At 42.4% G+C, this 18,194-nt stretch overlaps 1 protein-coding gene across 1 annotated transcript; it reads right to left on the bottom strand.

Moving 5' to 3' along the window:
- Window positions 1-326: 326 nt before the first annotated feature.
- On the bottom strand, window positions 327-13,624 carry eps8b (epidermal growth factor receptor pathway substrate 8b). Its single transcript, XM_081372142.1, has 7 exons — window positions 12,035-13,624; window positions 10,679-10,772; window positions 9,039-9,173; window positions 3,649-3,736; window positions 3,234-3,411; window positions 1,473-1,605; window positions 327-1,371 (listed from the first exon to the last, which is right to left on the bottom strand). Exons 1-7 carry the CDS (start codon window positions 12,043-12,045, stop codon window positions 1,294-1,296), a joined length of 717 nt encoding a protein of 238 aa, XP_081228268.1. The 5' UTR covers window positions 12,046-13,624; the 3' UTR covers window positions 327-1,293.
- Window positions 13,625-18,194: the final 4,570 nt, after the last annotated feature.

An 18,194-nucleotide genomic window follows, 5' to 3' on the forward strand; every position in this document is an offset into this window, starting at 1 on the left:
TACTCGCTGATGCGTTCACAATCTATTCCAGAAATAAAGCAACAAGACAAACTGAAAGCCACTGTTATGTGCCCCCTGTGAGGGCAAGTAGCAAAGCTGTCAGTCAGTGAGGCGGTTAGAGATTCAGCCTTATGGTTTTCACAGGACTGAAAGGGGGCTTTATAGACAACACTGGGCAAGAAGAGCACCAGGAATTTGCTCTGTGAAAAGCGATAGTACAATGACACCTGACACTTATGAAATCAATGCACATGCAGTGCACAATTTATGTAAATATGATTTAAATCAATTACAGTAGCACAGACCCCATAGCTTTCACACATACTGATTTACCCATGGGCTTGCATAGTTTGTTTATTTAATTGTTGCTGTTTAATGACAAAAGATATATTCAGACTCATAATTCAAAGGTACAGATAGTGTATATGGAATGTTTCACAATACATCTATGAGCTCTTATGTGTCTTATTATGAAGTATGATAGTCTCTAATCGTAAACATGAATAAACATGATCTTCTTTGCGTTAATGAAGTGTGAAGCATGAGTGTACTAATGATTTGAAAAAATAAATAACAACACATTGTTTAAAATGACAATTCAAGTAGTCATTTAGCTGAATACAGGAGATAATAGATTACAATTCTTCACTGCATTATTAATGCCACTTTATTTTTTATTCACCATCAATTATTTATGCAGAAACAGATGGGACTTGTTTAAAATGTTAAATTAAAGAAATAGTTTATCCTAAAATGATTATAAATAAACCATTATTTACCCTCAGAAGCAATCACATTTGATGAGATGCATTGAAAAGTGTCAAAGTTGATTTAAAAGCTAGAGAGGAGAGCAGTGAATAATGACTTAAACTTGATAGATTTGACCACTATTTGCATTTCATGGAAAAAAAGCTGTGAAGGCTCCACATAAGAATAACTGCAAATAGGTTTTGAAATGACAAGTAATGCCAACATTTTATTTTTTTCTTGGGTGAACTATCCCTTTAACAGCACCAATCATAAGTCAATGCCTGCTTTCAAAATCATTTTCATCGGTATGGTTAAAGACTTCACTCTCATTGCATTCATGTTCATCAGTTTAAGCACTAGTGTTAAGCACTACATTGTATGGGTCATAAAGGAAATGGGCAGGACTGGGCTTCAGTAATCATTGGAGTTGTTTAGTCCATCTGTTCTGAATTCCTCAGGGTGGCTGTTGATTGTAGGGTGAACAAGAGTACTGAAGAAAATGTGATGAAATAAGGCCGTGAGTGACGGCTTGATTGACTATAATCAGTCCCAGGTTGAGCCTTCCACCTCCTGTTGTCTTCGCCTCATGATCTCCTGTAGTTCTGTATCCCCACGACCCCTCTGAGAGAAAGAAAGGCTTTCAAGCTCCATTTTGCACTGCATTTGAACGTTTAATCTGCACAAATTCAGATTAACATAAGTGCTATTGCTCTGTGACAGACCTCTAATTGAGCTTTCTGCACACTGAGCTGACTGAAGACACGGGAACCCTCGTCCCCGCACACGGCTTTCAGCTCATCCTTACTGAGAGAAAATAGTTGAGCCCCGTTCAGAATACCCAGACATTCCACCACCCTGGAATGCGGAGAGAAGATTACATCATATTCATCATATCACAAGGAATCCAATTTTATTTGATCTTTTGAGATAAATTGCTACATATACTATGAAAATATGAGGCAAATTACTAAACAGTTGCACAACCTATTTGTTACTGTTTCCAAGCACTAAGTGAGCTGAAATAGTGGCTCGAATATTGAAATTAAGTCACTGTGTTTCTTATCAGCACAAACACGCCTCCTTCTGTAAATTAGGCTCATTTAAGACTGTACTTTATTCAAAGAACTATTCGCCAAAGAACTATTTGTCATAGTTTACGTTAACACCGTGGTAGAAGTATATTTTTATTTAAAATAGATGCTTGCCAGATTTTAGTATGACCCCCCATAACATTCTCAATAAGGTTTACATATTATTATGTGTAGGGCTGACTTCTAATAGTCGAGGATTCGACGATTCGATTCGGAGAGGTCTGATTCGACTATGAACCTCATAGTCGAATACATGGGCGTCAGTTTGGTTTGAAATGTGCTGGGGACAGAGACGCATTCGCATTTTCAGAAGGGCTGGGTACCATTTTTATTTAATTTTTTCAGGTCATGTTTTGAAAGACGATGTCCTGTAGCTTACTAATGTAAATAAATAAAAATGTATTCAAAAATCTGCTTCACATTTTCAGCAGGGCTGCGGAGCGGCTGTGAGTTGACTCCACACGGTTCTCATGTGCGTTAAAAGCTTTACATGGTTTAATGTACCTAAACAATGATTACCAAATTCCCCTCTCATGTTGCTCCACATAACCACTTAAAATGATAAAAAAAATCGAACCCAGAGTCCAATTATTATGGACGTTATCTGATATTAAGCGTTTCTGCTTCACATTTTCAGCAGGGCTGCGGAGCGGCTGTGAGTTGACTCCACACGGTTCTCATGTGCGTTAAAAAGCTGACTCCACACGGTTCTCATGTGCGTTAAAAAGCTTTACGTTGTTTAATGTACCTAAACAACGATTACCAAATTTCCCTCTCATATTGCTCCTCATAACCACTGAAAATGGTCAAAAAATCGAACCCAGAGTCCAATTATTATGGACGTTATCTGATATTAAGCGTTTCTGCTTCACATTTTCAGCAGGGCAGCGGAGCGGCTGTGAGTTGACTCCACGCGGTTCTCATGGGCGTGGAAAAGCTTTACGTGATTTAATGTACCTAAACAACCATCACCAAATTTCTCTCTCATATTGCTCCTCATGTTTATGAAATGTTATGATATATGTGTGATATATATGTGTTTTTTAGCTCCTTTGTTTGAAATGGAAAAAATCTAGCTGCTATCTAAAAAAAAAAAAGAAAAAAAAAAAAAGGTTCGACTATCAGTCGACTACGGCAAAATCTAACGAATCAGATTCGACTATGAAAATCCTTAGTCGAAAACAGCCCTAATTATGTGTATTTACAGTATATCTTTATCATAGTCCCCATGGAGCAACCTGAGGGTAAGTACCTTGCTCAAGGTTACATGGTTCATCACTTCCAGGGTTTGAACTTGCAACCTCAGTTAACAGCCCATTATGTTTAACCACTAGGTTACAAAACCAATAAATCATCTGAAGTGTCACATGTCGCAGCTCACGTGTCACTCACGGTCTGGAGAATCCCTTTGCGTTGAGCCAAGCATTGACCTCAAAGGGCTGGGATTCATACGTGATGGGCACGGATGAACTTGAGCGCTCCACCCGAAAGTTTCGAGCTGGTGGCTGGGCCTTGTTGTCAGTTATCCTCTTCAGCAGTTCATCATTTACCTCCTTCTGTTGGTTGCGGTCTAGAGAGATAGGCAGAAGAAGCGAGTGATAGAGAAACAAGCACTGGGACAGAGACACAGTGAATAAGATTGCCCAAGACAGGAGCAATGAGCTCTGGTGGGAATCTGCAATCTATGTACATAAGAGCACTCTCACACCAAATTCATTTCCCACTTCTCTGCATTTGCTTTTTTTTGGCAGACTCTCCCCACTCTCCATCTCACAGCAAATACAGCAAGCAGATAAGAGGTACGTACTATCTTTATCCCGGGAGGATTTATTCATCTCCAAAACCTCTGCGTGATTTACAGGGCCAGCAGAGGTACCTTTGTAAGGATTCACAGGCTGTAGATGGGGAAAACAGAGGGGCAGAAAAAGAAAGAGTCAATGCCTGCCATGTAAAGTAGGAGAATATATGTGTGCACTTTCCACGTATAAGGTACAAAAAAAGTATTTTTCTATTTTTCCACAAGTGATCTGCAAAAGGAAGTGCTTAACCTTCAGGAAATGGTCTGATATATTATATTAGCCTGTTTCTATTTATTTTCTATGACGCGTGCTATTTTTTCAACCCTGTTAACACATTTTATGACTTGTCTAAATACAGTTTAAAGCTTCAATGTAAAATTCTCACAGTAAACATACAAAAAATGTATAAATTTGTTATGCAATAGAAAATAAATAAATAAATGGGACAAGCCAAAATCACCTGACGTCAGTTCATCTAATTTATCTAATAGTTCCCTTTCAAGGGAACTCGCGTTGCGTCGAGTTTGACGCTATGGGAACGCTTTGCGTGATGATGTCTTGAAGCACATGTAAAATCAGTCCAATGGCGTGGCGGAGCGTCAGATGCGGGTGACGTCACGTACCAGGAAACTATAAAGCCTGCTTGAAAACAGAGCGACAGCTTCTGTGTCTTCAGTAGCGCTTTATGTGAAAAAATATATCTCTGGTGGGCAAGGCTTATTCCGCGTGTGTTTATACACGATGTCTTTGCCATTTATGCTAACCCTGCCACTTTGTGTGTTTCGGGGCGCAGTGGTCTCCGGCGAGCACATATCTCAGGGTCCACCCGGAAACGTAGTGGTCCTGGGATGCTTGCCCCCTCCGAGGAGGGTCCTAGAGCAGTCAGTTCAGTCGTTCCCTGCCGGTTCGCCATACAGGGCACTGAATTGGTCGCTCGAGTAACATCTACACCAGTCTTGAGAGGCTGGTTCTCTTAGTAAATTTTTTGTCCTGATGCTCGAGGGCTCAGGACAATGAGGGTAGCCCCCCCCCCCCCCGAAGTGCAGCGGTCAACACCTCTTTTCACGGTGCCCGTCTCTCTTCGGTACCCTTAGGGGACCGTTCTGCCAACCCTGCCACCTCTGGTGTTTCAGGGCGCAGCGGTCTCCGGCGAGCACATATCTCAAGGTCCACCCGGAAACGTAGTGGCCTCGGGATGCCCGCCCCCTCTGAGGAGGGTGCTAGAGCAGTCTGTTTGGTCGTTCCCTGCCGGTGCGCCGTTACAGGGCGACGAACCGACTGCTCAACAGCAGGAGAAAAATACGGTGCCGTCTCTCTTCGGTGCCCTCAGGGGACCGTTCTGCCAACCCTGCCGCCTCCGGTGTTACAGGGCGTAGCGGTCTCCGGCGAGCACATATCTCAAGGTCCACCTGGAAACGTAGTGGCCTCGGGATGCCCGCCCCCTCTGAGGAGGGTGCTAGAGCAGTCTGTTTGGTCGTTCCCTGCCGGTGCGCCGTTACAGGGCGACGAACCGACTGCTCAACAGCAGGAGAAAAATACGGTGCCGTCTCTCTTCGGTGCCCTCAGGGGACCGTTCTGCCAACCCTGCCGCCTCCGGTGTTACAGGGCGCAGCGGTCTCCGGCGAGCACATATCTCAAGGTCCACCTGGAAACGTAGTGGCCTCGGGATGCCCGCCCCCTCTGAGGAGGGTGCTAGAGCAGTCTGTTTGGTCGTTCCCTGCCGGTGCGCCGTTACAGGGCGACGAACCGACTACTCAACAGCAACAAAATCCAGAAACCAGTCTCGAGAGACTGGTACCTCTAGTAGAATCTTTGACAGCATGGAAGCTACTGTCAAATGTTTCTCGTTGGGTCCTGCAGACCGTGGAAAAAGGGTATTAGATACAATTCTGGTAACGCCCACCGCGGTTTATGGGGATCCTGCCCACAATGGTGGGCCCCGAGCAGGTTCTGGTTATGGAACAGGAAGTAAACACTCTGTTAGAGAAAGGGGCCATAGAATATGTACCTCCCTCCAACAGGGAAACCGGGTTTTACAGCCGGTACTTCATAGTTCCAAAGTAGGACGGGGGATTGCGTCCCATTTTAGGTCTTCGAGTTGTCATGCAGCTCAAGTTCAAAATGTTAACATTGAGACAATCGTGCCACAGATTAGTCCGAGGACTGGTTTGTCACGATAGACCTCAAGGACGCATATTTCCATCCGTCCGTGTCATTGGAAGTTCCTGAGGTTTGCTTTCGGGGGCAAAGCATACCAATATCGAGTTCTTCCATTCGGCCTGGCTTTATCACCCCGCACTTTCACCAAATGCGTGGATGCAGCTCTGGCGCCTCTGCGCCTCCGGGGTATTTGCATCACGAACTACATCGACGATTGGTTGATTTTAGCTCAGTCGCATTAGATGGCGGTTCAACATCGAGACGTTGTTCTCGCCCATATGAAAGAGTTGGGGTTACGGCTGAACGGCAAGAAGAGTGTGCTTCTCTATTTTTGAGGACCACTTTTTTAGGCGTGGTTTGGGATTCAGTGTCGATGCAGGCGCGCCTGTCATCGCCACGCTTCGATCCTGGCAGCTGTGAGAAGTGTAAAGCTAGGCCAGCTACTCACTGTCAAACAGTTCCAGAGACTGTTGGGTCTCATGGCAGCAGCTTCCAACGGGATACCTTTTGGACTGCTGTACATGAGGCCCCTGCAGTGGTGGCTCAGGACCAGAGGGTTTTTCCCCGAGGGGCAACCCATTTCGCACAATCAAGGTCACGCGGTGATGCCTACGTGCCTTGGTTATGTGGAAGAAACCTTGGTTCCTGTCCCAGGGCCCAGTGCTGGGAGCTCCTTGTCGTCGCAAACTGCTAACGACGGATGCTTCCCTCACGGGTTGGGGAGCGATCCTGAGGGTCGCTCATCTCAAGGTCTGTGGGAAGACCATCATCGTTCCTGGCATTCTATAGCCTAGAGATGTTAGCTGTCTTCCGGGCTCTGAGGAGCTTTATCACAGGTCTCAGGGGACACCATGTGTAGTACATACGGACAACACGTCGGTAGTCGCCTATATCAACCACCAGGGGGGTTTGCGCTCGCGCCCGTTATGCAACTTGGCACGCCATATCCTCTTGTGGTCCCAGGGAAAGCTGCTGTCTCTCAGGGCAGCGTACATCCCCGGGGTCCAGAATATAGGAGCAGACACTCTGTCGAGACAGGGGCTGAGGCCCGGGGAATGGAGGCTCCACCCCGAGGTGGTGGAGCTGATATGGAGGGAGTTTGGCAAGCACAAGTGGATCTGTTTGCGTCTCGAGAGACGTCTCACTGTCCACTTTGGTTCTCCCTCACGCATCCAGCTCCTCTGGGACTGGATGCTATGGTGCAGACGTGGCCGAGGCTACGTCTGTACGCTTTTCCCCCAGTTGCTCTGCTCCCGGGAGTTCTGGAAAGAGTTCGCAGGGACCGGGTTTGCCTGCTTCTGATAGCCCCGCACTGGCCGGGCAGAGTATGGTTTCCCGACCTCGTGTCTCTCCTCGACGGGCCTCCCCTGGAGCTACCCGTCAGGAGGGATCTTCTGTCCCAAGCGGAGGGCTCGATATTTCACCCCCGACCAGAACTGTGGAACCTGTGGGCTTGGCCTCTGAGGGGGCCCAGCGCATAGTGTCAGGTCTCTCAACTGAGGTTGTTGAGACCATTCTACAGTCCAGAGCTCCCTCCACGAGGAAACTTTATGCCCTGAAGTGGAGACTATTCACTTCTTGGTGTAGTGACTGTCGGTTGGACCCAGTTAACTGCCCACTTGGTACAGTGCTGGAGTTCCTGCAAGAACGGTTCACTGCAGGTCTAACCCCGTCCACTTTAAAGGTTTATGTGGCGGCCATAGGTGCTTACCACATGCTTTTGGGTGGAATCTCTGTGGGGAAAGACCCCTTGGTATCTCGTTTCCTTCGTGGCACTTGAGGCTGAGGCCTGCAGTTTGCTCTAGGGTCCCTCCATGGGGTTTGTCCTTTGCGCTGCAAGGCCTTTCCCTGGCCCCTTTTGAGCCTATTGAGGAGGCTCCAGAGAAGTTCTTGACACTGAAAGCTCTGTTCCTTCTAACTATTTTCTGCAGGCCTTCTGTCCTCTTCCTTTTCACGGACCAGGAAAGAACTATTTGCTTTGCCCAGTTCGGGCGTTAGACGCTATGTCCACAGAGCTGCCCTGTGGCTTAAAACTACCAATTATTTGGGTGTTTCGGGTCCCCTAACAAGGGATATCCAGTGTCTAAGCAAAGGATGAGCAAGTGGGTGGTTAGGCCATTTCGCTTGCTTATGAAGCAGCCGGACAGCCTTCTCCTATGGCTGTCCGGTCGCACTCTACTAGGAGTATGGCGGCCTCCAAGGCCCTTATATCAGGAGTTTCCTTACAGGACGTTTGTGATGCGGCAGGCTGGTCCTCACCGCACACATTCGTCAGGTTCTACTCTCTGGATTTGGACTCTACTCCAGGGTCTCATGTTCTGTCTTCCTAGTGCTGCTCACTTGATTTCACACAGGACAGACATTCGTAGCTATGGTGGCGTTGGTATAGACGTTCCCATAGCGTCAAACTCGACGCAACGCGAGTTCCCTTGAAAGGGAACGCCTCGGTTACGACTGTAACCTCGGTTCCCTGAAGAGGGAACGAGCGTTGCGTCACCTTGCCATATCTCCTTCATGCCTGTCAGCGGCTACTTCAGACTTTTTACGAAGCTGTCGCTCTCTGTTTTCAAGCAGGCTTTATAGTTTCCTGGTACGTGACGTCACCCGCATCTGACGCTCCGCCACGCCATTGGACTGATTTTACATGTGCTTCAAGACATCATCACGCAAAGCGTTCCCATAGCGTCAAACTCGACGCAACGCTCGTTCCCTCTTCAGGGAACCGAGGTTACAGTCGTAACCGAGGCGTTTTCACAGTAACACTTTACAATACAGTTTCTTTTTTTAGCATTAGTTCTACAGCATTAAATGATCTTAGTTAATGTTAATTTAAGCATTTAATTACACATTTTTTAAATCAAAATATCTGTTTAACATTAGTTAATGTACTATGAACTTGACAATGCAACATGAACAATAGTATTTTTATTAAATAACATTATATTAAAAAATATTGTAAAACACATATTGCTCACTGATTGTTCATGTTAGCTAATGTATTAACTAACGTTAACAAATGAGACTTTATTGTAAAGCGTGACCGTTTTCACTACAAAAAACATGGCATATTGTACTCTAATGCTTAAACAAAAAGACATTATTAATTATTAATACATTATTAATAAGACATTAAAGAATATGTAACATATTCATGAAATGTGCCTTGTAGAATTCAAATTATGAACCAGAATGGTGGGTAAACATTTTGACAGTGAAGTAGCTTAGGCTGCAAGCTAACCTGGCTGTTGAAGAGAGCAGCACGGTTGTACTGTGGCTCTCCTGGTTTGACCTCTTCTAGCACATTACACGGCACGTAGCCTGACTGACCGCTGCGGTTCCTCAGCAGCCACCACTGTTTATTGCTTTCCAAGGCCTAGAAGAACATGAGAGTCTAGTATTATTAATTGCATGACTGTGCATGGATCAATACTTTTTTCTGTGACAAATCTATTTTTGAGTCTGTTCCTCGTTCATTCAACATGTTGTCTAATTTTAACTAAAAGGTTTTGGTGAAGCGGTTGTGTCATACTGTGTCCCATTTGATGCATCCTATCATTGGGATCCTAGAATTAAATCCCAGTGATACCAGGCTCAGGCCGGGCATGTCTAGAAACACGATTATCCGTGTTTCCAGATGGATTAGCCAATCGGGGGTAATCCCTCTTGATCACTTCAGTAGTTCTCATGTAAATAGAGTTTCTCAGGGTTGGAGGCTATTCTGAGGGAAACTGCAGACATCTGAAAGTGACAGGTTGAAAGGACGCCTTCCTACATGCTGGTTTGTTGTGGGTATTGTGCATTTGCAAGAGTTTACTTGTGTTCCAATAATGTGCAGTTGCATAAGATCTCATTTTATGCATTATAAAGTAGGCAAAACTAAATTTGTGTGTCTTTGGGCCCTATCATACACCTGGCGCAATGCAATTGTTTTTCGCTAGTTTCAGCCTGACGCAATTATCATTTTCACGTCCTGCGTCAAGTTGTTTAAATAGCAAATGCAAATGCTGGTCTGAAAAGGAGCTGTGTTCAGGCGCATTGTTGGCGTGTTGCTATTTTGAGGCAACTGACATAGACTGCACCATTGACCAACTGAAACCTGGTCTTAAGTCAACGGTGCAGTATTTATTTATTTTTTTTGTTACTTAAAGAGCGCGTTAGTAATGTGCGCCTATATGCGGGTACACAACGCGAGTGCACTCTGCTTATTACACACAGAGGGACGCGCAGCAGCACACAAACATGTCAAATATTAAAATTAAAAGGATTACATTGTAAAATATTAATATTGTGTACATAAAGGTATGGTGGAATCCTGCTTGTCCCGTAGATGGTCTGCTCGCACGCTTTAACCTAGTGCACGAGCAGATCCGTTTGCTCTCTAGAGACAAGTTCAGTCTTTCCGCTTGCAAATTCCTCCATGTAAATAGCAAATCTGCCATGGTGCTAGCACAACTGGAATAGGAAATTACACTTTGATAGTTTTTTTGCACGTTACGCCCAAAACAACCCTTTAGACCATGCACCGGGCGCGCCGACCATTTTTCCCGTCGTTTAACTAGCAAAAGTGGATTCGGACACACCCTAACTGCACTTGTGCCATGCGCTTTAGACCATGCGCTTAGATCATTAAAACAGGGCCCTATATGTTATAGGTATGTTATGTTCAATCTAGTTTTCCTCAGGTTTCCCTCAAACTTTTTATGTTTTGTTTTTTATCATTTATGTTCAAGCATCGGCCTACAGAGTCTTCTAGACGTTGATCTCTGCATGAGCTGTAGTCGTGTTTTCTCTCCTTCTATCCTCCCACACGCTGTACCTCAGACCTATTCTGCCCTGTTCCCCATCCTCCTCCACCTCCTCACTGAGGGTCATCCGTACCTCCAGCACCTCGCCCTGCTGCACGGAGAGCTCGTTGGCATTGCGCGCCACAAAGTGATAACGGATCCTGACATGTTGGAGATCGCTGTTAGACCTGTGATGTAGAAATAGCAACACAGCACAATACTTGGAAGTTCATTCATAGGTGAGGCTACAGCTGACTGCAGTTATGTAGTTAACACTTGACAGTATTTTCAGAAGTTAGATTTAGTGTTTTTAGCCTTAGATTTGTTAATGTAGTCTCTGCACCTCCTCATTTTGCTTTTGTAGTTGTTGTAGATACTTAAAAGTCAATATGAAGCCCTGTTTTTAACCCATTCTACTTCTGTAATATGGAGTGTTCAAAGTGAAACTGGGTATTTAATGTGAAAAAATGTATGAATTTTATCCATCTGCAATTGATTGAATAAAATGTAGGTATTTTACACCAGAATGTAGCCAGGTTTGTGTTAGTTTGATAAAGCCTAGCTGTTTGGCTGTTGATTAATATTATCGGTTACACTTTAATTTGATGGTCCCTTTTTTCTATTGAGTATAAGTAATGTTGTACCTACAGTACATGTCAACTAACTCTCAATATTGCAGTATTGGTGGTAGGATTAGGGTTAGTAGAACAAATTGGCATGTACTTGCAAAGTTACTTGTAGTCAGTAGAATGTCTAAAGGGGACCATCACAATAAAGTCTTAGCAGATATTAAGCAGACGACATACTAATACTCTACGAATACTCTAATGAGAGTAAGTTGACATGTAGGTGTAATGTTACTTATAGTCAACCTAATGTTAAACTGAACGTACTACATTATCTAATAACCTGCACAACCTGTCAATGATAACGTAGTAGGTTAAAAGTAAGAGTTATTTCATTTTAAACTTATTTGGAAAACCGTGCAGCAATGAATTGTTCAAAATAAGACAATGCAAAAAGAAAGCAAGTAAACAGGGTCGATTTGGGTTTCATGTTGACTTTCAAGGAAATCCAGCAGACCAAACAACTTTGTCTAGAGGCCAGTCCATGAACAAACAACTCATTATAACTAACAAGCCAGCATAACAAGCTACTTTGAAAATCCTTGTTTTTCCCCCCTTTAAATCTGTTTGAAATAAAGCAAACTTTTTTGTTTTAATGATATGTTGACAAATTCTGCCACTTTTATTAAAGTAGCAAAATCTTCACAAAGCATCTATATGGCAGAATATATATTATCTCAACAGGGTGCATTTTACTATATGAAAAGTATTGTTTCTTACATTATAAATCTATTTTATGACAAAAACAAGCTATAAAACACTCAAGAACTCTACACGATGAACACATACATGCAGAAACCGGACTATTATAATGGACAACTTACGACTCAAGCATCCTTTTTCAGAAGAGCCTGCGGTTGCTTTGCTGCAAGCGTGCCGTGAGCCGCTGCAACCTCCGTCAAGGTGGAAAGTAACTTGACGTGCTGCAGCCTGCACATGTGGTGTAGCTCATGCATATTTCAGTGGGCCTGCACAGAGCATGGAGAACTTTAAACTGAACGTACTGGTCCCCATGCATCATTAATGTGCTGGCCTACCTCTCTCCTCATCGTCCAGTGATAGAGCGTTGAGCAACCGCAGTGGCCCAGTGTCCAGCCGGTGCCAAGACCTTCTTTCTTGAAGCCCATAAATAAATAAACATGCTGAACGCTGGAAACTGGCACTCCGGTACACAACAGGCAGATTTGTTTTCGCCTGCAATCGCAATTTGTTTTACACGCTCCAGATAACTGACCATATATTTTAACTGTCTCATAATTGTAGCCATTCAGCATGTCACTCTTAATAAATTGCCTCAGTAAAAGCGTAATTATCAACTTTATATATTTATATACTTCTAAAACAACAGTATAATAAATTATCTTTATACAAATTATTAAAGGTTGAAAACCATAATCCATGGCGGTTTAGATGCATACTTTACAGCCTGCATACTTAAAATTGGCATTTAAAGTTTTGTCCATTCTAGTGAACACCATCAGAAGGTAAATATGGCAAAGAAATATGCATAGAAATATTCAGGTTCAGGTTCACGTTGTCAGTGTGACAGTATTGTAAATAAGTAAATTTACAGTAAATAAACTTTCATATTGTTTGAGCTGTAAAGCTGTTTAAATGACTTAAAATATGTTAACACTATACTGTTTTTCCATAATGAGTGCCTTACTGTTTCACAGATTTTTGCTTCTTTTTTTTAAAGAAAAGGTTGAAAAATGTTTTTGCTGCAAGGCACGTTTATTTATATAGCACATTTCATACACTTTAGTAATTCAAAGTGCTTTACACAGAAATTAATTAGAATAATCACAAAATAAAAATAAGGAAAATTAACAGTTATAATGTTATAAGATGATACAGTTATAAAAGTAATTAAAAGAGTAAAAAGATGATACATAGATAAACTTTCATCTGGCAAAACAGCTGCTTGTTTTACTCTGAGATTTTCCCATGTTGATTGTACTGTGTCTGTGGTGTTTTTCTGTAATCAACATTATGCCACCAATGCTGTCAATTGGGCTTGATCTGTACTGAATCTGTAATATTCCTTTACATTCTACTACCTACAGTACCTTTTGAGATGGCATGTTGATTGACAGTCTACCAGAAAGGCACTATCAGTACATCAAGCATTTTCTGTAGCACAGAACAGTACACATCTTAGCCTGAAGAATCAGTAACCTTTTCTGAAATCCTTAGTTGTCGACCCAGTCTGTGACCTGTAATAGTATAATAACGTTGGAAGATGTTATCAGCCCAGAGCCGGTCGTGGGAGGACCCTGTTTTCACCTACAATTGGATATCACAAACATGATGACACCATGCTTCGAGAACATGTACTGGTGTTTCTATTGGTGATGTGTTTGGTTAATTCTGCAGGCTCAGTGTAATCCTTTGCCAAAAGCGTCTACTCCCACAAATCCATGTTCATCTTGCTGTACAGCATAGCCTGAATGCCAAACATGTGAATCCATTTTCTCGTTTGAAATGCATTTCTATCTTTATTTACATTTGTTTTTTTCTGAATGCATATGTCATCTGTTTGATAGTGTTAGTCAAGTATTGTTGCTAGCAATTTGTCTCATTTTGTGTAGATTTTAGCATGTGCAGTACTTTTCTAGAGGGTTTATTTCAGACAAAGTGATTGGTTATATTCCAGTAAACAACATTCTATTTACTTTTGCTTTTATGTCATCAAACAAATGAACAATGGTGTTTACCACCTTTGCTAAACTGTCTTTCTTGTACAACATACGCAGTTATTAAAATGGCATCTAATTAGAGGCATTGAGCAGGCGTTTTACATAAGATTAATTGCATTTTTGAGAGCACTTTTTCTTCATTATTATTCTGCCGTGCAAATGGATTCACTGCAACTGTAATGCATATTCATTTTCAGGAAGCTTGGAAATTGTGGGAAATTAGCCAAAGGTGGATCTGGGCTGCTGTGAGGGTACAAGCAGAATGTGTAATACAGGAGCTCTGCTTCTGCTCCCTGAAGTCTGGGCCTCCTTAACTTCCATCCTGAACTATGGTGGGCTTTGCCTCAAGACAGAGCCAGTGCAGGTTGTTATTCTGGGATATTTAAAGGGGACATATCTTGAAAAAGAATATTTCCTTGCTCTTATGAAGAGTTACCCCTTACGCAACAAAAATATATTTCTCAATATATTACGTGACAATATATTTCATGTGTCTCCATATATTGTGAAATTGACATCGTAATATATCATATGATATATTATATAATAATATATTATATATGTAAGTTATATATTGCAATATATGGGACAATACTGCAATTATTGCCGTTTTCATATATTGAATAAATACATATTATTATACTATTTAATATATTGTTATGTATATTGAAATATATCCCACATTATATGAAATTATATATTGGAAGAGGCATTGTATATATATGTAAATATATATGTAAAATTATATGCAATAATATACCTCAATGTACAAGATAATATAATCAGATTTATATGGGAACATATATTAAATATGTTGAAAAATATATTGATTTATATTACATAATATATTATATAATTATCATATTATATATTGTATACATGGTAAATATGAAATAATCTAATGTACAATGTCTGTCATATATTTTAAAATATAATAGATTGAATAAGACATCGATAGTTCACATTAACTGAATGAGGTTTATTTCAAAAGCAGCAGCTGAAGGACAACTGTTCTTCATTGTAAAAAAATAAAACAGTTTTTAGTGCAACAAAAACAGAACAATCCCTCAGTGGAAAAAACAGGACAACAATCCTTTAGTGCAGTGTTATGTTATGGTGCTAAGAGCCATTAGGAGTGGCGCATTCAGATCGCGCTGGCGCCGCTGCCAGTGTGAGCAGGGGAGAGTCAGATGAGAGCAGATCTGATGAAACAGCAGGCAGCAGCACAGAGCATTTCTCCAAAGCATTTCTTCTCTTAACAAAAACTGTGATTGCAGGCCCTGTTTACACGAGAACGCTCGCGGGTGAAAGCGTAAAAATATTTTATCAGATGTGCCTTTCGTTTAGACGGCGACGGCGTTTTCGGGGCTTAAAAACGCAAAAAAGTGAAACCACCCTCCAGAGTGGAAATCTTAAAAACGCTCCACCGTCGCGTTAAAAACGCAAAAGTTTGCTAGACAGTGAAGGCACCGATCAGTGCTTCACATTGCCACCTAGCCGCCTGGAGTGCATACTACATTGAATTTCACACACTTTTGCGTCACCACATGCACGCAGATTTCCCCCGATAACGCCATGGATAACGCTCGTCTAAACGCAGAATAAAAAGTGATCACTTTTGCGTTTTCTCTTCAGATCGTTTCCGTGTAAACGTAGAGTGCGCTTGGAAAGTTGGACTTTGGTCATGTTGAGGATGAAATGTCATGTGGGGGAATTCAAAGTGGACTCAAAAAAAAAAAAAAAAAAATGTTGTAATTGCTGCTGTTAATGATAATTTAATTTATAATACTCTCATCTACATTTTACAATATATGAATCAATACATAGCCATATATGGCCCATCCATATGGCTATATAATGTAAAATATAATGAATGTCATGCAAAAATTTGATTTGGACTATTGTTAATCAATCTCTCTGTAAACCTATGCATGAGCTTGCTTAACTCATAAAAAATACTTTGTTTCAATAAACATACATGCAATAAATGTAATACAGTTTTGTTTGTATATCAATGTATTTTAATATATGAATCAATATATAGCAATAGGTTGTCCATTCATATATTGCTATATATTTTCAAATATATGAGGAAGTTTCTGATACATTGAAATATATTTTCTAATGTATTGCAATATAAATTTTAGTATATTGCAATATATTTTTGTTTCGTAAGGGACGACCTATAATAGCATGCGTTCACGGGTTCTCTCTTTTTTCATCAAGCAGAGAACAACCTTCCAACATTTCAAGACTCTTTAAGCATATTTCATATAATATTTTTAAAATATTCTGAAGCACAGTATAAAAATCTTGTGAGACATTTGAAAAAGAACAATTAAAATTGGATACACCTGCTGGACAATAGAGCATAAACCAGCATGAATTCCATTAAACATTGTAGTCAATAGTGATAGCATGCACTTTTTTCAACAATTACTGAAAGAGAAATAATTCAACCAAATTCGAGAGCCAAGTGCCTAACTAAAAGTCACATAATAAAACATTAAGTCACCATTATGGAAGGAGACTGGAAGGAGAGTGGACCAAGATCACAACAGAGAAATGTGAGAATCATCTAGATTACGAATGTAACCCCGGTTCCCTTACGAGGGAACTCCACGCTGCGTTGAATGATGCTATGGGGACACGTCCCGGAGTACCCGGTGTTATATTCACCACCTCCAGTGGAGGGGCGCCTAATACTGTCCAGTTAGCAACTAACCTCAGCTCTTTTGGGCTTTTTTTTCTGTGAATATCGAAACGTCCAGAGGGCGAGACAGGGGCATTGAGGATGGTCTTGTCACACTCTTAAGGGGGTTGCACACTGGACGCGCATCTCAGCGCCGCGCAGCGCCACGTCTTTTAAATTCAAACACATTATTCTCTATGAGAGTACGCACACCGGCGGCTTCTTTCGGCGTCTGTCCACGGCGCCCAGCAACGGCTCAGGACCGTGTTCAAAATCTTGCCGCGCCACAGAGCGCCATTTACATAGTTTTATATTAAATTTACATTTATGTGTCTCAAATTGCAGTTAATGTATATATGGACTTCACCCTGTGCTGCAATATACATTTAGATTTATATTTATTTACAGAAATCAGAAAATTGCTGATGTTATCGGATTTTCAGGTGAGAGTTATCCTAGACGCGGCGCGGCGCTGAGCTGCGCATCCGGTGTGCGACCCCCTTTAGACGACAAATTAAGCAGGCTGCCTGTTTGGTGGCACGGAGGGCTAGATCTGTGGCCATACGCAGCTCTGCCACCGCTTCGGGGATAATCCCTTGCCCTGATCCAGGTCTTTCAATAGGTCTGCTGGTAGGCTTGCGATACAGCCATCATATGTAAAGTACCACCAGCCTGTCCTGCCGCTGCATATGCTCTGCTAACCAGCGTTGATGTCTTTTGACATGGCTTCAATAGAATCACGGCAGCCTTTAATGATGAGGATATCCCTGAGGAGAGATAGGTCGCTGAGATCCCTTCAACCCAAGGTATCTTCCCATTCCCCTGCTCGCAAGGCCCTCTACGTTTGAATAACTCGAGGCTGCATTCGTCACCCAAGCAGAATATAGGTGTCTCCAAGACCCTGCCACCTTAGTGTGCAAATCCGAGAGAAAAGGAAGGCTCACTGGATCTGGACACTTATGACCTCATAGGTATCGCTCATCCAAACGGCCACTTGCGATCTCGTGGTTCAGGTTGTGCAAGTCATAAGGTCCAAAAGCTCATCATACGCAGAGCTTTGCTGTGTGGAGCATTTTTTAAACATCTGTCTCAACTGACTCCACATCTAGTTAATCTGAACTGGTGGTGAGCAGCATGCCCTCGTCCATATTGGGAGAACCCGCTGGGCGGGCTCCCGAATCAGACACTAGAACCACAGAGCCAGAAGGAGAAGCAAGGTGGTCACCCTCAAAACCCATCAAACCCATGAGAACCCCAGGATCTCAGCCTGCAGCCTTGGCAGACATGGAGCCAGAGCTGCAGGGTTCAGATGCTTGGCTCCCTTCACTCGTGAAGAGAGCCAGTCGGGAGCTTCTTCAATGAGAATTTATCACAGCGCGCACATCCAACTCCCTCGAGGGCTGAACGTGGGTACTCCGCTCCTAGGCAAATCACACAGAGCGTGTGTCCGTCATTCGGGACAGTCATGAAATCTAAGCTGTTGTAGTTATTGTCTGATAAAACATTAAAAACTGTCTGTGGAGGTTGAGTCATTCTACAAAGATACCATAGGCGCGAATTTAAATGCATTGATAGCGATCGCAAGTTACAGCA

This window comes from Scardinius erythrophthalmus (assembly GCF_964197995.2).
Source record: "Scardinius erythrophthalmus genome assembly, chromosome: 8".
Taxonomy (NCBI): Eukaryota; Metazoa; Chordata; class Actinopteri; order Cypriniformes; family Leuciscidae; genus Scardinius; species Scardinius erythrophthalmus.